This window comes from Phacochoerus africanus, chromosome 3 (genome assembly GCF_016906955.1).
Source record: "Phacochoerus africanus isolate WHEZ1 chromosome 3, ROS_Pafr_v1, whole genome shotgun sequence".
NCBI classification, from domain to species: Eukaryota; Metazoa; Chordata; class Mammalia; order Artiodactyla; family Suidae; genus Phacochoerus; species Phacochoerus africanus.
The window spans coordinates 146212280-146235270 of record NC_062546.1 but is presented as its reverse complement, the minus strand read 5'-3'; the positions used below and the strand labels follow the sequence as shown (position 1 = coordinate 146235270).

Sequence of the window (22991 nt, the reverse complement as noted above, 5' to 3'; positions counted from 1 at the left end):
TTTGCTGTCATGCACGTACGGTGGGTTGGATCCCCATTGGCTTTGAACATTCAATAGGCTGGATTCTCAGGGAGCCACTTTGGAAACTGATATTTTATCTGCGCTTAACCTTCTTGTTCTTAAAGGGCAGCAGACTAGGGATCTGGTCCATTAAAAAGAGAAAAGTCGTCTTGTTCAAAAAGTCTGATACAGGGAGATAAGAGTAAAGCAGTTATATTTGTCTTGCCTTTGATGTGGCAGTAACTAAATTTATGAAAATGAATTTTTTAAAAGCAGTGTACAGAGACCTATGATTGTTGCCTTAGAAACTGAATTTTAAAGATAACTTGTTAAGCTAGATTGTCCTTACTGAATGTTGCAAAATCAAATTGAAGCTTTAAAAATCTGTGAATTTATCTTCAAAGATGATTACCAAATTCTAAAAAACCACTGTCACTAATATTTGTGACATTTTGAAATCTTGACTATGCCAAATGCTTTCTATAAAATATGACCAGAGTGTTTTAGATTTAAATTTAGAAACTTTTGAGATTTCCACATAAAGAAATAACCAACTCAGGGATTTATTGCAATGCTTTATGAAATAAGTAGTTATTCACATGATATGAAATTCATTTGCATAGAACAACTATACTGAATAGTGGCCATTTATACAAGCTGCTCTAAATTCTCGCATAGGCTTAAAAATAATTATTTAAATTTCAAATGCATAATGGTAGGTCAGAGACGTTTCTTTCTGCTATTTAAATTGTAAAACTAAAAAATACTTTCATATATGTCTCTGAGCTTGAAGCTTAACTCTAAAAATGTATATGAAGAGTAATGGATTTCAAAATGGTAACTGAAGTAATTCTGTCAAACTTAGCACTATAAAAATCCACATTTCTTTTGTAGCATGATTTTTAATGGAATTTTTTGTTGTCCATTATGTGTAGAAACTTCTGGGGTATGATTTTTCTTATTTCTAAATTGCACTTTCTTTGCAGAGCAAAGTGCAATATGCATTGCCTGTGAACTTTCCAAGTCACCCCTCCTTCAGCGACTACTCCCTTGGCACCACCAAGGCATATGATGAGGTTCTAGGCATATATCACCAGCCAGATCCATCCAGGGACCTCTCGGCCACGGGGAGGGGTAGAAATTCCCCCCATCTTGACTTTGATCTGTGAGGAGGCGTCCGTCAAGGACAGCCTCAGCTCAGAGCCAGTGTGATTCCTCCATCATCCTCGAGGGCTGACAGTCCCATTTGCAGGTCTCTGCCCAGAGAATAAATGAGAACAACATGATCTCTCTGGCTGGTGGTTACCTAGAGTCAGGATGTCATCGTCACGAAGGCTGTAGCTGGACCTTTGAACTGGATGGGACCGCAGTGGGACTTAGTGGTGTAGTTGAGGCCATCCACCTTGCAGTGGTTTTTCAAAGGCAAATGGAATGTCCTTTCCAAAGCATAGATCACCTGCTCAAAGAGTGACAGTCTCAATAAGCCTGATTTGCCTTTCTGACATAGCCTTGACCAGCTGAGACTGCACTGGTTTCTGGAACAGTCTATGACTGTCAGTAACTCAAAAGGTTTTATTTTTTTTAGAGCAATGATGTGTAGCATTTACATTTTGAAAGAGTGCAGGCCATCTATGCAAGAATTCTGAGTCCGCTATTAGAGAATCAGTACCGCACATACGAATTATCTTTGGCCATATGCTACTGTCCCAAATCATGTTTGAAAGAAGTGTTTGGGGACATTTAGGATGGTAATAATGTGAAGGAAAAGAATGATTTACCCCATCCCCTAGCCACCCACTTGAATAGCCTCTACTTCTTGTTGTGAGTAAAGGTCAGAAATTTAAAGAATAGCCCTTTCGTTTTGTTCAGGCTTGTCCTCAAAAGCATTATATTCTGTGTGGCTGGAACTATATTCATGAGCAATGTAAGAACAAGTCAACCCAGTTTTTAGAATGTGGAAGGTTGAGATTTGAGTCACTCTGTTTTCTATAACAACTAACTAATTTGGAGTGACAGTGAAATTCTTCCATCTGAAGTGGCTCACCCTGACCTTTGAGCCATCTACTTTATATAAAAGCATCTACTCAGTATTAAGCCATCTACTTTATTTTATAGAATGCAAATTAAGAATTGAGAGAGAGAGAGAGGTAGGGAGAGGGCGAGAACTAAGCGTGTTATGGTGAACATTGGTGCTTACTTCCCAATCCTGAGAACCTGTGACCGTGTTTTCTTTTGTGGCAAAGGAGACTCTGATTAAGTTTCAGAATTTGAGATGGGGAGACTATTGTGGATTGTCACAATCACAAGGGTCCCTGTAAGAGGGAGGCAAGAGAGGCTGAGTCAGAGAAAAGAGGTAAAGACAGAAGCAAAGGTCAGAAAAGATGCCCTGCTGCTGGCTTTAAAAATGGAGAAAGGGGACCCTGAGCCAAGGACTGCGGGCAGCCTCCAGACGCTGGAAAAGGCAAGAAAGCACATCCCTCCCTGGAGCCTCCAGAAGGAACACAGCCTTGCTAACACCCTGATATCAGTCCAGTGAAACCGATTCTGGACTTCTGACCTCCACAACTGTTAGATGATAAACTCTTGTCTTAAGCCACTGAGTGTGTGGTAATTCATTCCAGCAGCAATGGGAAACGAATGCACTAACCACTAAACATGAAAACATTTCCAAAGAAAAATGGCAGACTTACTGCCTTTCAGAAAAGAGATGTGTTTATCTGCTTTTGATCCCTAAGACAGCTTGCTTTGTTCTGGTTTCTTTTTTCAAAATGCACCAAAGCAGAAGAGAACTTGTCAGGAATTTTTTAAGGAATGTTTACCAAAAGCAACGATTTTGTATCCCACCACCTCCCTCCTTTTTTTTTTTTTTTTTTTAACATTATGCAAAGTGTTGGATGGCGATCTAGTCACCAGGCTGACAGAGTTGCTGTTGGAATTAGACTGAATCCAGCTGGTAGCAAGCAAGCTGTCCCTTGGGACTAAAAGCTCTAGGCTTGCTCAGCACCCCACAGCCGACAAGAGCAACTGAGGGAGCAACCGAGAGAGTCATGAGAATACAGCCTCGCAACACAGAGTTCCATAGGCAGCATTCAGCATCTCATCTGCCACTGTCTGTCTCCCTTACTGTAGCCTTCTGTAAAGTGAGTAAAATGACATAGCAAGGGACTGCCTCACTGCAGCTTGGGAGTGTAGTTACTGAATATTTATGAGCGATGTAGGTAGCCTGTAAAAGTTAAGAGCAAAGGATCATCATCCAGATAGAATGCTGTCTCCAAACCATTTTTCCTTTCTTTATGAAACTTAAGCTTATAGGTTAAAGTAACCTATTGTTATTTAATTTACTGAGATCGCCAAATATCCCTCTCACCAAGATGATATTCTACCAGCATTCCTGAATTGTTTTCATTTTAGCCTTACTACAATATGCTAAGAAGTTAAGCCAGGTAATAATTGTCATAGGAGTTCCCGCTGTGGCTCAGCAGGTTAAGAACCCAACATAGTGTCCACAGGGATGAGGGTTCGACCCCTGGCCTCGCTCAATGGGTTAAAGATCCGGCGTTGCTGTGAGCTATGGTGTCGGTTGCAGATGCTGCTCGGATCCCGCGTGGCTGTGGCTGTAGCTGTGGCTGTGGCGTAGGCCAGTGGCTAGAGATCTCTTTCCACCCATAGTCGAGGAACATCTGAATACCGCAGGTGCGGCACTAAAAAGGACCAAAAAAAATTTAATAATTGTTGTAAATCAGACGTATTAACTTAGTGTTGGTTATTTATGAAAGTGACTTCGTTTTTCCAGAGTATCATTATCATTGCTGGCAGCCCCCAAAGGAAATGGCAGTAGTTTTTTTCCTAAATAATAAAAAGTATTTATTGCTTCATGCATATACAAGCACTTAACTTTGAGGTTGGAGAAAAGAAGGGGAAGCAATGTCTTTTGTTTTAATCCCTGCTGTGATTATACCTAAAAAAGTTATGTTTGTCCTTGTAACCCAAGGAGAAATTAGTTAGACTTGCTTAAGACTTTTAAGTGAAAGCATTATTTTCATAAATATTCCAAAGAACAAAGCAGTCATCGTAATTTTGCTTATGAAAACAGCAACTTCTGATGCATGTTAGAAACAGGCTATTCCCACTTTTTCTGGGTGGAGGTGGGGGTAGGGGCATCTAAGAAACATGTTTAAAAATAAAACTTATTTGCAGTTTTAAAATAGGAACACTCACAGAAAGAATGAATAATTATCTTTCCTTTTGAAACACACATTAACATTACCCCCTTCATGCTAGCAATAGAATATAAATATTATCAGCTATTTATTTCAAAAAATAGGTTTCTGTGTTTTTTAGATATAAAGCACACTTTTTTTTAGAAAAATCAAGCCTAGAAAATCTGTGAGTAACCTCAAGTTAGTAGTCTAAGTAATCGATATATTTTACTATCAAAGGAGAAAATAAAATATGATTTGAATTTTTTATTCATTATTTCATATACTTATTAACTTGAAGAATTGGGAGGAGGAAATGTGGTTTAATTGTGACATAAAAATAACCCACCAAACCAAGAGAGGCAACAAATGAAATAATCTTTTATAGACTTTTTTTCATTTAGAGTGCAGAGCCTCCCTGAGAGAAATGGAACTATATAGGAGTTATATGACTTTAATAAATAAGTATGAAAACCAAATAAAGTCTTAATGGCAAACTGAAATATTGATATACTGCTAGTCCCTGAAGCAGCAATTTTCAGAGCAAGCTCAGAGCTGGTATATTACACTGTGAACTTAAGGGTATAAAGATGCTTTATTTTAATGACTTTGCCCTATCCTTTGGTCTTCTGAAAGACTTCATATCCAGTCCTGCCAAAAATTTGGCCTTTGAAACATTTCTAAAATTGAGTATTAATGTATTGTCCCACAGCTTAATCTTATTCAAAAGAAAGAAAGAATATCACTTTCAGAAACATTTCCCTCCTTGTTAAATACCTAAATCTAAGCTCAGTCATCACTTACCCAGTTTTCACTGAGTCACAAATAAATTAGGCATTTGATAACTGCAAACATTCACTCAAAGGAAAAAGTTAATATTAACATCAGACCATTAGTGCCGTTTAGATGTTCTGATTTCTGTGAATGCATCAGAATTTTGCTGTTTTGCTTTCTGCTTGATTTCCATTTACAGTTTATACACAGGGAAAGAATATGACAAAACAAGAATATGATGGTTTGGTTTTATCACTGCATTTTCAGAGTCCTTGCCAAATCACATATAAATATCTATAACAGTAAAATATAGCAGTATCTTTTAAACACAAATATAGACAACAAATAATGGGTAAAATATATGTTATTGAATAAAAAGTTAAAAATAGCAAATTCATCTTCCGTCCTGAAAATGACTCCGTGTGCGTGGTGTGCTGCCGGTGAGAGGTGAGAAGAGCACAGGCTGAGAATGAGGAAGCCAAGGTTTAAACCTCGATTCTCTACCACTTTCTGGCTGAGTGACTTGAACAAGGCATTTGGCCTCTCTGAGCTTTGTTGTCCTTGTGAAATGAAGACATTGGAATAGGCTCTTACCAACAGCTCCTTCCAACTGGATCTGTGACTTCCATGTACAGATAGAAGTCAACATTGTACAGTATGAGGCATGTCAACATTGTTGTTAGATAATGAAGCTCTGCTGACTTTTACACTTTTAAAATACTATGTGAGAGTCTTTCTGGTTCTAGACCAGATGCAAAATGTTTTGCTCTATAATAATAAGACCTGGGACAGAATATATATGTCAACTATCAGAAGATGCTGAAGTTGGATAAAAGAAGGAAGGCTGATTAGGAACCTCAGGACTCAAGGAACCTAGAAGCAAGTTGCTGGGTGATATTTTGGGTTTTGGTTTTTGTGAAATTCCTATGTATCCCAGCCTGAGCACTAGAGGTACCCACAACCCATAAATGCCAACAAGCATAGACAAAGGTCATCCCAAGGAAAGCCTTCTCCTCCTAGCTAAAAAGCCTTGGGAAAAGGGCAGCCCAGCCAGACAAATATCTTAGCCTTACCTACCTACCACTCTCCAGGTGAATGCCGTGACAAAGCCACATTGCTACCCCTCCCCAGTAGATGCTGCAGCAGAAGTCTGGATGGAACCCTGCTTTCCATCCCATTCTGCAATAACAAGGTTATACTTCTCTCCTGTGAGTCTGTGAATGGAGCCCTGTCTTCCGTCACCATCTTGCAGGAAGAAAGTGGTACCCCTCCTTGGCTGAGCCTGTTGGTAGGACCCTGACTTTCATCCCCACCCTATAGTAGAAGCAGTACCCACTCAGCCCAAGTCTTTGGGTGGAACCCTTTTTTCAATCCTAACCTACAGTAATGAGGCAGCCGCAACCATGATCAGAACTCTGTTCCATGCCACCCTGCAGTTCCATGTAGCACAGCACTACTCCCAATACAGGTTTGTGGGCAGACCCTGACTTCCATCCTCACTCTGCAGTGATAACTAGGAGGTGGCCCTCTCCCCTCTGAGAACATGGGGTAGAGTCTTGCCATTTGATACCACACAAGTCTGGTAGGCAAAGTAGCACTGCAGTAGCACGTCAAAGGCTTTGTAAACTAGATTGACACTGGAAATACAGCCTACAACAGTGTGCTAGGATGTGTATTCTAAATCTAAACAGGTTAACTACCTGCTAACATTAAAGATTTCTATAGGAACCAGAGTCTTATAATACTCAAAACACCCAGGATGTAGTTCAGAATTACACTTCATACTTAGGACCAGGAAAATCTCAACTTAGATGAAAAAAGACAATGGACAGTTGCCAATATTGAAATGACATAAATGTTGGAATTAATCGGACAAGGAAAGCAGCTACTATAAAAATGTTCCAAGAAGCAATTATAACACTCTTGAAAACAAATGAAAACATAGGAAATATCAGGGAAAAATGAAGATATAAGAAAGAACTAAATGGAAATTTATTAACAAATAAACCCAGTGGATGGGCTCAATAGCAGATTACGATATGTCAGAGGAAGGAATCTTGGAGCCTGAGGATAGATCAATAGAAATTATCCAATTCAAATGAAAGAGAAAATAATACTTGAAAAAGTGAACTGAGGAGTTTCTGTTATGGCTCAGTGGGTTAAGAACCCAACTAGTATCCATGAGGATGCAGGTTCAGTCCCTGGCCTCGCTCAGTGTGTTAAGGATCTGGCATTGCCACAAGCTGTGGCATAGGCAACAGAGGCAGCTCGGATCTGGCGTGGCTGTGTCTGGCTGGCAACTTGACCCCTAACCCAGGAACTTCCATATGCCAACAGTGCAGCCCTAAAAAGCCCCCCAGAAAAGTGACCTGAGCCTCAGAAACCTGTAAGACAATAACAGGAGATTTGACACTTGTGTTGTTGGAGTCCCAGGAGAGGATAAAAAATGAGAGGGTGAAAGTACTTGAAAAATGAGTGGCTTAAAACTCATCAGATTTGAGAAAAGCAGTCAGAGAAAAATGATGTACTTACTTGGAGATACTTTTATGGGAATGAAATGTATTAAGAACAGTGTAGATGCAGAAAGCCATAACCCCAGTAGCCAAGTCCTTTTCAGGACCTGGCATTCAAATCTGACAAACACAGAATTCACTTAGAGGTCAGGTTAGCTCTTGACCTTAAGCTGATTATGAAAGTGCTGTATAATAAACTCTGGGGCGTGAGCGAGGAAAAGCTTCATTCTTCTAAATAATAGCAGAGTCATGGTAGATACTTAAGATTTCCTCTGTGTGAGCACATTATTTATATCAACATTAAACCCTCACATTAACTTAATAGATAATAGAACTGAATATTAGATACAACACGAATAGATAAATACAACTATTACTCCCATTTTACGTAACCAAGACACAGGAAGTTTAAGTAACTCACTCGAAAATCACACAATAGGTTCTAGATCTAGCTCTAACTTCATAGGATTTATCCAAAATTACTATTAGGAAAAATGAGGCATTTTAAGTGAACATTTTGCCATTGATTTGCCTTACAAGTGAACCAGATCTCACTTATATCTAATATAAAACATGGAGTTCCCGTTGTGGCGCAGTGGTTAACGAATCTGACTAGGAACCATGAGGTTGCGGGTTTGATCCCTGCCCTTGCTCAGCAGGTTAAGGATCCAGCGTTGCCATGAGCTGTGGTGTAGGTTGCAGACACGGCTTGGATCCCGTGTTACTGTGGCTCTGGTGTAGGCTGGCGGCTACAGCTCCAATTAGACCCCTAGCCTGGGAACCTCCGTATGCTGCAGCAGCGGCCCAAGAAATGGCAAAAAGACAAAAAAAAAATACATATACATATATATATATACACATACATATATATATACATACATATATATATATATATAAAATGTAAAAAGGAATTTGGAATTTGGCTTGTGTACCCATTTGGATGTTATTTAACTATACAGAACAGGGTTGGGTAATTTCTTCAAATAGTACAGGTCAAGCTCCTTGCTCTGGAAGCCTTTATGTATTCAAAGCAGCAGCTTTTGTTCTTTAGCGATGATGTTTGGGTGCCCTTAGCACTGGCTGTGCCGTCTCCACTGCTGTTCACACACACACACACACACACGCATGCAAAGACTTAACTTCCCTCGACACCTAGCACATGGGAGGTGCTCGGTATATATAAATTCCTCCCTTAAACTCACCACAGGCTCTAAGTTCTTATTTCAAGTTGGCAGTGTCTACATATTTACTGAAAGAACAATTTCATTTATAAGTTTTGGCTAATTTTCTTTGTTGATTGTTATAATTATCATAAATAACTAGCAGCTCATAGCAATGCCGGATCCTCACTCGATCACTGAGCGAGGCCAGGGATTGAAACCCTCAATCCTCATGGATCCTCATCAGGTTCGTTAACTGCTGAGCCACAACAGGAACTCCTCTGGTCTTCTAACGTAAAATCAAATTTTTATCAAAGAATGGATGGGAAAAGTGTTTTCCCAACCCCTGCAGCGTCTTCCTTTTTAAAACCTAACTCAAGTTGGAGTGTCTGGCCACAATAAACACTCCAGAAGGCTCAAAACTCTGAAAATAATGTTGTCCCTGTCTTGATTCTTCTTTTTAGATTGTGGTTTGAATGTTCATAAGCAGTGTTCCAAGATGGTCCCAAATGACTGTAAGCCAGACTTGAAACACGTCAAGAAGGTGTACAGTTGCGACCTTACAACACTCGTGAAAGCGCACATCACTAAGCGGCCCATGGTGGTGGACATGTGCATCAGGGAGATCGAGTCTCGAGGTGAGGCGTTTCCAGGGCAGTTCAGAGCAGTCATCACTCCCTGCCACAGCCAGGTTTTCTTTTTTCTTTCTTTCTTTCTTTTTTTTTTTTTTTTGTCTTTTCTAGGGCTGCACCCGCAGCATATGGAGGTTCCCAGGCTAGGGGTCTAATCAGAGCTGTAGCCGCCGGCTAACACCTCAGCCACAGCAACACCAGATCTGAGCCACGTCTGTGACCTATACCACAACTCAAGGCAATGCCGGATCCTTAACCCACTGAGCAAGGCCAGGGATCGAACTTGTGTCTTCGTGGATGCCAGTCAGATTTGTTTCCACTGAGCCATGACAGGAACTCCACAACCAGGTTTGCTTCTGAAAGTTTAGGGGGAATGATTTCAGATGATCTGAAAGTGTGATATGAATTAATTTAACAAATAATTAACCAGCATGATTTCAAGGTACATTTAACCAGTTATGGGAAATATGCTTAAAGAGGTATTGATGGATGATGCTTCCAGGCTGTAAAAGTTGACATGTAAACACCACTTCATTATTTAGTTTTTGTGTTTTTCTTAGGTTCAAAAAGCAAAGGTGTAAATGCTCTGTTTAAAACTATGCTAGACCAAAAAACAAAACCAGAACTACACCCTAATTATTCTTTGCCACTTGGGAAAAACTGCTATAGGCCTATTAATATAGTTTATCTTAGTCTTCCATTATGTAAAAGAATTTATGATGTTACTGGGGTGATGAATTATTTCCCTTAAGACTCAACATGTTTGATCTAATTAGACAAAATGATGAACCAAATTACAGATATTCAGGTGACAGTAAGTCAGAGTTAAAGAACTGTGAGTGAGATGGTTTTGTTTTAGGAGAAAATTGTGAAGAGGTTTCTAAACATGTATATTTTATCATCCTTCCTAACACATTACTTCCCTAGCCTGAAGTATGGGAAGAAGTTAAAATTGGAAGAAAAGGCATAATTCCAAAGAAACTAATTAGCTCCCTGGCTTTATTTTTACAGGTCTTAATTCTGAAGGACTGTACCGAGTTTCAGGATTTAGTGACCTCATTGAAGATGTCAAGATGGCTTTTGACAGAGGTGTGTTTTCTAGCAGGTTCATTACCTTAGGGCAATAATACTCTATCAAAAAAGGCATAATTTCTTATGTTATACTTTGCATTAATCTTTCTAAATCATTAATGATTATTATGCCAAAGAAAAAGACTTACCTATAATTTTTATTATTTTTTTATTAGTCGTAAGTGTTAAACTGTTAAATTTCAGGGTGAGAAAGAAGCTTAAAATTTAACTGTTTTACCAGTATTTGAGTCTCCAGTGCTGGTCCAAAGTATATACAGAGCAATTAAATTTACCAAGAACTATGGAGACAACAGGGCAGTGGGTGGGAGGGAGGGAATCTAAGTCATTTCAGGTCTGAGTTCCCAGGTTTGTGCACCTAACTCTGCCTGCTGGGCATGCATCCTCAGCTTTTCGTCACCTAAGTCCGAGTTCATGTGTCAGGGTAAGAACCCCAGAGGAGCTGAGGACCTTCTGGCATCAGACCCACTGTGGGAAGAGGGAACCAGCCAAAGGAAAGCTCAGTGCAGCCTCTTTCATGTTAAGCAACCTTTTTTTTTTCCCCCTATCTTTTTGCCTTTTCTAAAGCCGCACTCCCAGGCTACGGGTCTAATCAGAGCTGTAGCTACTGGCCTACGCCACAGCAACTCAGGATTCAAGCCGCATCTTCGACCTACACCACAGCTCATGGCAATGCTGGATCCTTAACCCACTGAGCAAGGCCAGGGATCGAACCCGCAACCTCATGGTTCCTAGTCAGATTCGTTAACCACTGAGCCACAACGGGAACTCCAAGCAACCTTTAAACTAAGATATAGCCCCATGGTTCTCTGGTTTGTCTTTGAGTACTGGCGTAGCTCGTACCAAAGAACTGTAAACTCGAACACAAGAAGTGAGCAGAGTAAGAGTTGTGATCTTAGAGAGCCTCTTTCCTTGGCAACTGTACACTTCTAATCCTCCACTCCTCTCCCAACGCAAACCTTTCACAGCCAATTGAGGCAAAAGACAGAAGAAGTGAAATATTATTACCGACCCAGTAGGAGGAAGTCTGGGCCAGCCTGTGTACTGGATAAGATCAGGGAAGATGAGGTGAAGCTGTGGCACCAGGAACAACCCTGAACCAGCACTAGGTTGAATCTTAAGAGGCATTTCTTTTTCTCTGGGAGGTAGCAGCTGAGCGCATCCTTTCCCAGCCACCGGCCATGGGAAATTTCCCAGATAACGCCTCCCCTCCTGTCCCTGCCCACAGTTTCCCCTATGAACTTCCTGCATCAGTGCAATACACCTGTTCCAACTGATGAACCAATACCAATGCACTGTGATTAACTAAAGTCAGCAGTTTACAGTTAAAGTTCACTCTTTATGTTGCACAGTTCTGTGGGTTTTGGCAAATGCACAACATCACATATCCACCATGATGTATTATACAAAACTTTCACTGTCATAAAAATCCCTGCACTCCACCTGGTTGCCCTTCCCTTCCTCCCCCTGAACACCTGGCAACCACTGATCTTTTTACTGACTCCATAGCTTTGCCTTTCCCAGAATGTCAGATAGTTGGAATCACACTGTTCATAGTTTTTTCAGTTACTTGGCAATAAGCATTTAAAGTTCCTGTGTTTCTTCGTGGTTGATAGCGCATTTATTTTTGATTGCCAAATAATACTCCTTTGTCTGAATGGACCACCACTTATCTGTTCACTTACTGAAGGCCATCGTGATTGTTTCCAGTTTGGGGGCCATTATGAATAAAGCCACTATAAACATTTGTGTGCAGGTTTTGTGTGTGGACCTTTGGGTAAACAGCTAGGAGTGTGACTGCTGGACCAGGTGGTAAGAGTTGGTTCAGCTTTGTAAAGTCGAGCCTGTGTGTCTGCCGTGGCCGTTCCATTTGGCATTCTGGCAACCAGTGAGCGTTTCTGTGGCTCCACATCCTTGCCAGCATTTTGTGGTGTTCGTGTTCTGGATTTTAGCCATTCTGATCTCTGTGTAGAGAAGAGGCTGCTTTCAATCACTAGGAATCTTTTATAAGCCAAATGGAATAAAAGAAATGTAGTGTTAGATCTTGCTCAGCGTAGACCCTCATTAAATCTTAAGCAGATGAAAATTGAGATGTTTGAACAAAGTACTAAGTGCAGGGGAGTTGGAGTGGCCACCCTGAAGGAAGCCAGCTTTGCTTGAGAGTCTTCAAACCCAGCAACTCTAAGATAGTCCTCTATTTTATAAAGGAATGTCTACATTCTAAAGTTTTGTTTTGCTTTTTCACTTCTCACTACTCCTCCTACCCCCAGGGCTCAGGCAAGATCCTAACGTTATGTGTAGGAGCCTGGGATGAATCAAAGGTGGCCTCGTGCGGGGTCTTTTCTAAGTCGGGAGTCCCTCCGTTGTGAGTTTCCATACTCTGTTTATTTTGAAAAGGCAGAAAAAGTAATCCCACATTATTCTCCTAGGAATTCTCAAGCACTCCTGAAATTTCAAAATATTTCTGTTCACCTCCATCATCTCCTACTTTCCCCTCCATCATTAAACATGGGAAAATAACTTCAGAAGAAAAATTTCAAAAACCAAGTTTTGTCTTTCACAGGAAAAGACTAGATAGGTAGATAGGTAGGTAGACAGAGATAGATAACTATGTCAGCACAGTGAATTTAATGTTAAAACCTGAAGTTCTGCTGACCTTTAAAAACTGTATATATATAAAAAAATGTCATTTGTTAAAGCTGCTGTGAGTCCCAATATTTACTTTTGTTTCTTGTGACATCCTTTAAAGATGGTGAGAAAGCAGATATTTCTGTGAACATGTATGAAGATATCAACATTATCACTGGTGCGCTGAAACTGTACTTCAGGGATTTACCAATTCCACTCATCACGTATGACGCCTACCCGAAGTTCATAGAGTCTGCCAGTAAGTATGAAGGCACGCATTCCAAATAACCTCTTCTCAGTAACCATGTCCCCTGTTTTTTTCTGCTGAGTATCTTAAATGCATTTGATGAAATGTTTTTCCCTGGCCTCTCTCCATGGTTAATATACTCACAAGAATCTTTAACTCTTCTCTGACATGGGTTACTTATGACTTCTGCCATCAGAAGCATCTTTGTAATGTGCTAATAACCTTTATTTTCCAAAGCAAGGCTTGTACCAGTTCTCCTTAGATATGGACCAGGACTTTTGTAAAGTTAAAAAAAAATGGGGGGTCCCTTCATGGCTCAGCCATTAAAGAACCCGACTAGGACCCATGAGGTTGAGGATTCGATCCCTGGCCTCGCTCAGTGGCTTAAGGATCTGGCATTGCCATGAGCTGTGGTGTAGGTTGCAGATGTGACTCGGATCCTGCATTGCTGTGGCTGTGGTATAGGTCGCCAGCTACAGGTCCTGATTCAGCCCCTAGCCTGGGAACCTCCATATACTGTGGCTGCAGCCCTAAAAAGCAAAATAAAATAAAAATAAAATGAATAACTCAAAAACCAAAATTGAAAAAAAAAGCCAACTATTTTGTTATTAGATTTAGCAAGCATAAAGATTACTCAATCAGATTGCCATAAAAGTTTCTAAATTCTTACTCTCAATTTCTGTACTTAGCCTGTGACAGGCCATTAACAGTTTGCAAACTGGCACTGGTCTGTAGATCATACTTGAGGAAGCACTGTTTTAGATCAAGAAGTTATTTTTTAAGTTCTAGTTGAGATGAAAATGAGAAAAAGCAAAGGCTCAATTGTCAAATTTTATTTATGGTGCAAAAATCATACCTGTAATTCACACTTGTCTTTTTAAAGAAGGGAATTCTTAACAGATTTTGTGTTGGCATTACCATTTTTTAGAAAAGATAGGCTATTTCTGTCACTTGCTTTTCTTTCTTAAAAACCATATGTTGTCTTGATCTTTAAATAATAACATCACTTCCTTAGTAATACTGATTTGCTTTTTGACTTTGAAATTTCATGAAGTACAAACTTTCTTTGTTCTGATTTTCAGCTTTCCCTGTAGAGCTCGTGTTGAGAATTTTTGTGGTTAGTTCCATGGACCTCTGATTTCTTGCGGGTCAGCTCCAGCTGTCCTGTAGAGAACAGCTGTGAGCATTACACCAATTTTTATTAAACGTTCATGTTAGGAGCCTGAAAGACTCTAGATCGCTTCCATGGGAATACGGGATGGATTCAGGGCAGATCATGAAAATTGTCCAAGGGAACTTAGAGATTCTTGTTTGCTGGGGCAGAAGTTTCCTCCCCAAGGAGCTAAGGCTGATCGTCATTAATCTGGAAAGCACTTGACACATGTCTGCATCACGAAGGGCTGCTCAGAGCATGGTTTTTTCTGATCCCCAGGGCAACACTGAGGGCTCCACTGGACATGTTCCTGCCCCCAGGCTGCTTGGGAGTAAAAGCGAAACTTGGCTCTGTAGCTACTACTCCCGGGTGTCCAGTAAGCAGAGGACAGGGCAAGGTTATAAACCCCAGTTCTGAACACTCCACAACCACTTCATCAACGCACAAGAAAAATCTAAGCTCTCCTTATGGATTTAAGGCCTTTCGCCCCACGCCCCCAAAGTACCTCATCCTCTTTGCCCACACCCACCATTGCTGAGGCCCTCCCCCCTTTTTATTATTCTTCCGAAGCCTTTGTCACTATTCTTGGGTTTGCGTCTGAAACAGCCCTCCTGTTTGAAATCAGCCAGCCCCCTTATGTCACCTCTCAGAGAGCTCTTGAAAGCACATCATAAGAAAGAAACTTTTGGGAGTTCTCTGATGGCCTAGCGGGTTGAGGCTCCTGCGTTCTCACCGCTGTGGCTCTGGTTGCTGCTGTGTGGCATAGGTTCAATCCTGGCCCAGGAATTCTCACATACTGCCTGTGTGGCAAAAAAGAAAAAAATACAAAAAAAAAACAAAAACAAGGGAGAACCTGAAATAAAACATTGCAACTCTCGGAGTTCCCGTCGTGGCTCAGTGGTTAGTGAATCCGACTAGGAACCATGAGGTCACAGGTTCGCTCCCTGGCCTCACTCAATGGGTTAAGGATCTGGCATTGCCGTGAGCTGTGGTGTAGGTTACAGATGTGGCCCGGATTCCAAGTTGCTGTGGCTGTGCCATGGCTACAGCTCCACTTCGACCCCTAGCCTGGAAACCTCCATATGCCGAGGGAGTGGCCCAAGAAATGGCAAAAAAAAAGGCAAAAAAAATAATAATAAATATTGCAACTGTCATTTAAAAACAAAAAGAAAAGAAACTTTCCTAAATCAAGGTGGAAATTTCATTTCCTTATAATATAAAACTATTTTGATGTTTTAGACCAAATACCAAAACCTTGGGCCTAATACTTATGTACAATATAAGCATTTCCTCTACATGCTGGATGTTGATATCAAAGATTTTGTGGAACATTGGATCCTTGTATCATGTCTTTTCTAGTGGTAGCATCTGCTTCATTCTTTAGATGCAGAGACACAGCCATTCTCTTAGTACAGGCAGATAAGGAAGATGAAAGAAGCTTAGACTTACAGAGCATTTACTAGGTGCCAGGAATGGAGCTAGGCCCTTTACACCCGTGGTGTTGTTTTGGAAGAACTATTATGGGTATAAGTACCTCATCCAAGGTCCCTTAGTGAAGGTGGCCCTCGCATTCAAACCTCCATCTGTCTAACATCAAAGCCCTGGCTCTCTCTCCTCTGCACACTGCCTGGTGCCCTGATGGAACAGGGAACAAAAGACAGGGATGAAGACAGGAGGGGAGGGGCAGAACCCCTTCCAGACGAAGCCCTGGGCTAGCACAACCATCCCTGGGGGTGCTCCTGAACTTTTTTCTCTCTCAGCCCCTAAAACAACTGGGGCCATGTGCTTTAGGTCTCAGGCATCTCTAGCACTTATGAGCCACCCGTGTCAACAAAAAAGTCAGAGTTCACGCTAAAGCTTTCTCCTGCAAAAGCTTTTTGAGCTCTGCCCTTGCCATCCCCCCACCCCCCACCCCCAACCCTTGGAGAACATGTTGGTTGAAGGCTGGAGAGAGTGGCTGCAGGAAAGGAAAAAGGGATGCAAGGGTGGAGGAGGCCAGGGCATCCGACCAAAGGCTCAAAGAGCTTCAGAATCCCCTGGAAATTCCCTTATGAACCATCTAGAAGTCTTGGCCTAGCCAGCCCTTCTTCCTCGCTCCCTCCCGCAGTGAAGAAATTGGTGCCCTCCAACACGAAAGCCTAGAAGACCTGCTTCTCACAAGCCCTGCTCACTGCCTGGCGGAGCTCCCAGGAGGGCTGCGTGCAGAAACCTCCCTCTAGCTGAGGAGTCTAAGCTCTCTTCCCAGAAGACCTTAGAACAGCTCCATGACTCAGTCAGCGGCTAACCTTGAGCGCGTCCCTAAACTCTGAAATAAAACCCAGGCTTCTTTGTCCTCAGCAACTTAAAATGTCCTAAGAGAAGCCTGGGAAGGGAGCATGCAGAGTCATCCACCCCCGACCGCCACCACTGGTTCACCTCTTCTGCTGGCCTCAAAAGTTTTATTCTTCTTGTATTTGCTCTATCCAGAATTGATAGTACTTTCTTGCAAAGAGCTTACAGCTGGCTCTGATACAGGTTCCTGCCCCCTCAGTGTCCACACCCCCAAATCCTCCAGACCCTCCCTGGCCCCCCTCTCAGCCACCTTTCTCCACTGGATGCCCATGCCACTGACCTGACAGTCCTGTCTGGTCTTTTCTACTAGATCCTAACCCTCTCAAAGGCAGGGGTCCTCTCCTGCTTGTTTCCCCACAGTGCCCAGTTACATAATAGATGCTCGGAAACACTTGTTGAATGAGTCAACATAATTTTTTTATATTAAGAACCATAGACTCTTGGAGTTTTTGGACACCAAAGAACTTCTATAAAACATTCTCTTTTAAATACCCTGTAACTGCAAGATCACTGCTTCTCTGGGCAGCTCGTCCACTGATGCACAGATGTCCACTGACAGATGCACACGGAAGTCTGCCTGCTTTTCACGCCCTCCCATTGGCGGTGGTCCTAGAATCATGCTCTCCCACGTGCAAGCCTTGCACAGACTTGAAACAGCTGACGGTGGACCCTCATCTCTGAGTATCTTCCAGTGCGCGTGTCTCCCTCTTAAATGATGCTGTGGTTTTCTTGGGGCTAAAGATTTGTGCTCTCTGAAAAATTGGGATCATGGGTAATACTCTTCCAAGTGGAGGGAAAAAAAGATAAATGAATTCCAGAGAAGAATTTAACATCAGGATATTCAAGTGCATTTTGTCCAATGTCCCCAAATGTATACCTCCAGTCTGGACCTCTGCCTAAACCCCAGATTAATCCCCGGTTGGCATATTCACTCGGACGTCTGAAAGATGCCTCAGACAGAACTCTGCGTCGTCCACCTAGACCTCCTCCATCCAGAATCTTCCCCATCTCAGCGAACTGATGCTCCATCCTTCCAGCTGCCCAAGCTCAAAACTTGGCTCACTCTTGAGGCTTCTCATTGTCATACATTCACCATCAGGAAATCCTCTGACTCTACCCTCAAAAAATACCCATCATCTAGCACCTTCTGACCTCGTTCGCTGCCACCAGCTGGTCTTAAGCGAGCATCAAGCCTCACCTGGATTTCTGTAATAATAACCAGAAGGATCCCTCTGGTTTCACTCTTGTTTTTACATACTCTGCACATTCTTTACACCCACGTGGCAGCCAGAGGAGAGAGGGTGTGAAGAATGTGCCCCCGTTTATGCAGAGTTAGCCCATTTCTCTCGGTAAATGCTGTGCTCTTAGAAGAGCCCAGGGCACTGACGAGGTCAAGCATCCTATTACCTTCCCGAGCTCACCCCCTTCTTCTCTCCCCTCTGCTCAGTCTCCTGCAGCCACACGTGGCTCCTTGCTGTTCCTCAGATGTTACAGGCACACTCTCCCCACAGGACCTTTGCACGGCTGTCCCTCTACCTGGAACCATCTTCACCCACATCTCTCCATGGGCCTCATTCCCTCATGCACAGTCTGTACTCAGCACCTTCCTTCTTCCTCAGGTCTATCCTGACCACCCCACTTAAAATTGCACCCTCTTCTCAGCCCTTCCGGTGTTTCTTATCCTGCTGCTTTTTCCATAGCACGTGCCTCGTTCTAATCTACCGTAAACTCTAAGATAGAATAGTCATTCATTGTTTCTTATCAGTCACCTCTCGGAGAAAGTAAGCTCTCCGTGAGCAGCGAATTTTGCTTATTTGCTAGGCCCCCAACACTGTCCCTTTCACACAGTCTCCTTGTAAAGATTATAGAAATTAAAAATGGAACAAGTTACTCTTTTTTTAATTTCTAGAACACTGTAGTTTCAAATCAGTCCAAAGGTAAAAAAAAAAAAAAAAAAAAACCCTAGCTAAATAAAAACTAATAGTTTTCTAGAGTAAATGGGATTTTTTTTTCTCTTAATTCTAGAAATTAAGTGATTGAATTTCAGGATCTGAGATATTATTGCTCTTATGAATCAGCACACTTTAGAAGCCCCAGGGGTCAAAGAACCATGAGTTATTTATCATAGCAAAAGGCAAATAATATGTTCTTTATTGCTAAGAAATGAATGAAGAACTTTGGGGAAGCTTTGGGCAGAAATTGTAAAATGACCTAAGTTTATTTGAATTAAAAAAGCTTCAGTCACTGTTCACATTCTAAAATTTATCGGTGCTCTGCCAGTGCTAGGAACTTTTCACATTCATCTTATATCAGTTTTTAACTTGACTCCAATATGTTGCCATTGAGTTGGTTTGTTTTATAAATGAGAAAAAGTAGGATTATTGTCATAAATGTTATATTCTGATCAGATGTGGCCTTCCAGCATTTCAACACTGCTATCCAGCATTTCAGGGCACCCCATCTTCCTGATAATTGGGTTGAAGCAAGAACGTGCTAGGGTCTTTTTTTCTTTTCTTGGTCTTTTGTCTTTTTAGGGCCACACCCACAGCATATGGAGGTTCCCAGGCTAGGGGTCAAATCAGAGCTGTAGCTGCCGGCCTACACCACAGCCACAGCAACACCAGATCTGAGCCACATCTGAGACCTACCCCACAGCTCACAGCAACTCGGGATCCTTCACCCACTGAGCGAGGCAAGGGATTGAACCTGCAACCTCATGGTTTCTAGTCGGAATCATTTCCATTGTGCCGCTATGGGAACTCCTAGGGTCCTCTTTTTGAGAGCACAAAATTTTAAAGATGTTTGTTGTTTCTGAATATGGGAATAATTGGTGAATTAAATGTACTCGGTGACCTTAAAGGAATGTGGGGGTTTTTTTGGCCAACAGAGAACTGAAATATCCAAAGGAAGATGATCTTCGTCAACATTTATACCTTCGTAAGAGCCATGTTTATTTCAGGGATCCTGCTGTCACTCAGAACATTTGGAATTGCTTTCAAAGTCTGCCTTGCATTTTCCTGACTATCCTAAGTGGTACAATATTTTTGTGCTTTGAAGGTAGAATTAACTTTTTTATATTCCAAAGTAATTTAAAACTAAAAGTCTAATGAATAATGGAAGTAAATATTGGATGATCCATTTCTTGGTTTAAAAAGGGAGCGTTGGGCCGGTGTAGCTTGTGTATACCATTGCTGAAAGGAGGTTTTCACAGTATTTTGAACAGTGCAGCATCACTTAAATATGTCTGTAGTGTTCTAGGATGACCTCATTTGAATGTATATGTTTTCATCCTCATGCACATATGTGTCAGTTTTTATAGTTACAACCTATACATCTGATATCCAATTTTCATGGTTTCCAGACTCCAGGACCCTCAAGTGAAAACACTGCATGCTCTCCCCAAAAGTCCAAGAACATGCTAATGCCACACTGACATTAAACTTTTGGCAATCTGAGATTTGAACCTTAGAAAACATTTTCCAAAACTGTGGGCAAGGACTGGTGAGAAAGCGTTTCCTACCCATATGGGGAGATCACCACAAGAATAGAATTAAATGGACCATTTGTACCAATTTTTCTCTCCGTGGTATTCCTCTTGCTATTGTAGAAATTATGGATCCTGATGAGCAATTAGAAACCCTCCATGAAGCACTGAAACTGCTGCCGCCAGCTCACTGCGAAACCCTCCGGTACCTCATGGGGCATCTGAAGAGGCAAGTCACAGACTTGGAAACTTATACTGGTACCACATTCACATGTTAAGAGTCAAAGAGAGCAAAGGTGAAAGGACATCCGATCCACTGAATGAATAAATAAATGCACAGAGAACTTGTCTCTTTGTGTGAAATCGCACACGTTGGGAAGGAATGCTAAAAATATTCTGCATTGCAATACTGAGTGCAGACTTGACTCTGACATAAATGGATTTGCAGTTTCAGTATTTGTGTGCGAACATACTAGAAATACCAATGTTCTGCCAGGGACTTGGATTCGTTTTTGTGGAAAGGGACAAGCTTGCAGCTGTAAAGCACTGGTATTAGCATAATAAAACAGAGTGAAGCAACTTGCAGGAAGGCTCCCTTTTCTTAAGTCTTGCTCCAGAATAGGCACTTCAGACGTGAGATTTTAGATTGAATTAATGTTGCCAGTGCTCAAGACTGCTTTAAAAAGTGATAGATTACAATAAGGCGTAAAGGGAGAAATGGAAAGTAAAATGTTTCAGTGACTTCTGGTTTAATGTTTTAAAGTGATTGATGGTGATGTCGCTTTATTTCCCTGCTCGCTCTCCCCAGCTGAAGCAAAGTTTTTAAAATTATGTGACCAAGTTTTAGTGGTTTTGGGTTTCCAGCTATAAGACCAATCGGAAACAAAAAAGATAACAGAACTTGACATCTCTTTTGTTGCCTCTAGGCACCAGGTACCCAGAAATGAATGAATATTTAACTCACGGTGCTTTTAAGTATTTACATGTTTTTCCTCCTTAAAAGCACCAGGAGGTAAAACTTTTATTTTATGTGCTTACAGCTTCGCTTGTAAATTCAGGTTTGCTTCCTATGTGGATGCAGTTAAGGACTCCACACTAAAACAAAGGGATAACTCTCAAATTATAGTTCGTACCTTTGCTGCAGCAGAGCAGGGAAAAGAATATAAATACTTATCCTCCCTGACAAAGCACCCTACCCATCTCTCCCTCGCTTCTCCATAAACTCCCCAGCTTTCACAAATGCTCTGTAGGAAACCAGATCTCCGGAGTGGAGAGAGGGCTGGTGGAATAATTGAAATGACCCAGTCCCTTCTCAGTTTGCAAACAGACCCCAGCAGCCCCAGGCTAGGGCAGGAGAATCCACAAAGAGAACTGACCGCACCCCGGCCAGCACATTAACTCAGGCTTCAGCTTCAGTGACCACCAGCAGCTTCCGTTATTTGCTAACGTCTTGTATGTTACACAAAGTCTGTACTTGGAAGTTGAGGCGGAGTACAGAGGAAGCAGAGCTGATCCGCGGGTGTAAACCTTTCTTGTGAGTCTTGTTTCTGGCTTAGCGCTCAAGCACAACGGAGACCCCCATGGCCTGCACACAGTCACCCCCCCCCTTCCTTGTATTTTTGCAGAGTGACCCTCCATGAAAAGGAGAACCTGATGAATGCGGAGAACCTTGGGATTGTTTTCGGCCCGACCCTCATGAGGTCTCCAGAGCTCGATGCCATGGCCGCACTGAACGATATACGATACCAGAGACTGGTGGTAGAGCTGCTTATCAAAAACGAAGACATTTTATTTTAAATTTTTAGTTTGAAGGAAAACAAAAATGTTTTACAGATGAAGGAATGTTTTATAGTAATTTAATTGGCTCTTATAGCTGAATTATTTCTTGGTTAGAAGTTCGGGCATATAACCAGATGAAAATGAAGGAGCTTTTCCATTGTTTCTGTAGCACCGCTCAGCTGTCCTTGTAAAACCGTGAACACACGCTTTCCAATTCTAGTAATCCTGGGTGTTTATCATGTTAAGAGAATCTCAAGCTATTGCATGATTAGCCCCCTGTTTGGCAAGGGAACCCCATACAAAGGAGACACCAAGCCTGCACCGCCCCTTCGTCCTGGGTCGCCTGTGGTTGTGATTCAGCATGTTTCGCAGAGTAAATCTGTCGTGACTTCGCTTTTGGGTCCTCCGTCATTGGTTTCTGATGCTTACATAAACATGCACACACACGGATCAAACGGCACCTCTGGCTGCTGCATTGCCATAGACTATAACATATGCCTACTTTCTCAAATGCTTTATTTCTGGTTTCTCTTAGTTCTTCTCTAACATAGTACTTTCTTTCCAGCAAAAGCAGAATGTGTTTTCAGATTTGCTTTAGTAAATTATCTATACCAATAAAAAAAGAACAACGCAGAGCATTTTCTGTTAAATTATTATTGGTTTTCAGTTGTAATTTTGTGTTTTTATCTGGCATGCATTTATTAATTTATTAAATTTGGCTTTTAGAAATCAAAAATATGGATAGCTTCCTTTTTTCTCATGACTGAGAGTCTCTGGAAACATGTGTTTGGCTGTTTATTTAATGCTGAGTACTCCCTCGCATCTCTTTTGTTTACTGCTGAAAATTTTGCATTGAGCTCCTAAAAAAAATTTTAAACCGCTTAGAAAAAGAATGCCCATTGATTGGATTTACTTTTCTCCTTGTATACTATAGCAAAAATCTAGAATATTTTCTCAGCTTTCTGAGAGAGTAGGGAGGGCAAGCAGGAGTTCTTCTAGAGC

The 22991-nt window shown here is 41.6% G+C and overlaps 1 protein-coding gene across 2 annotated transcripts in view; it reads left to right on the top strand.

Moving 5' to 3' along the window:
- Window positions 1-22737, top strand: part of CHN1 (chimerin 1) — a 197261-nt gene extending 174524 nt beyond the window's left edge. For both annotated transcript variants that reach the window (XM_047772923.1, XM_047772924.1), the window contains 5 exons: window positions 9111-9284; window positions 10290-10367; window positions 13117-13254; window positions 20334-20439; window positions 21836-22737. In XM_047772923.1, the coding sequence (XP_047628879.1) occupies window positions 9111-9284; window positions 10290-10367; window positions 13117-13254; window positions 20334-20439; window positions 21836-22007 (668 nt within the window). In that variant the 3' untranslated portion in view covers window positions 22008-22737. The remainder of the gene's footprint in view (window positions 1-9110; window positions 9285-10289; window positions 10368-13116; window positions 13255-20333; window positions 20440-21835) is intronic.
- The last annotated feature ends 254 nt before the right edge of the window (window positions 22738-22991 follow it).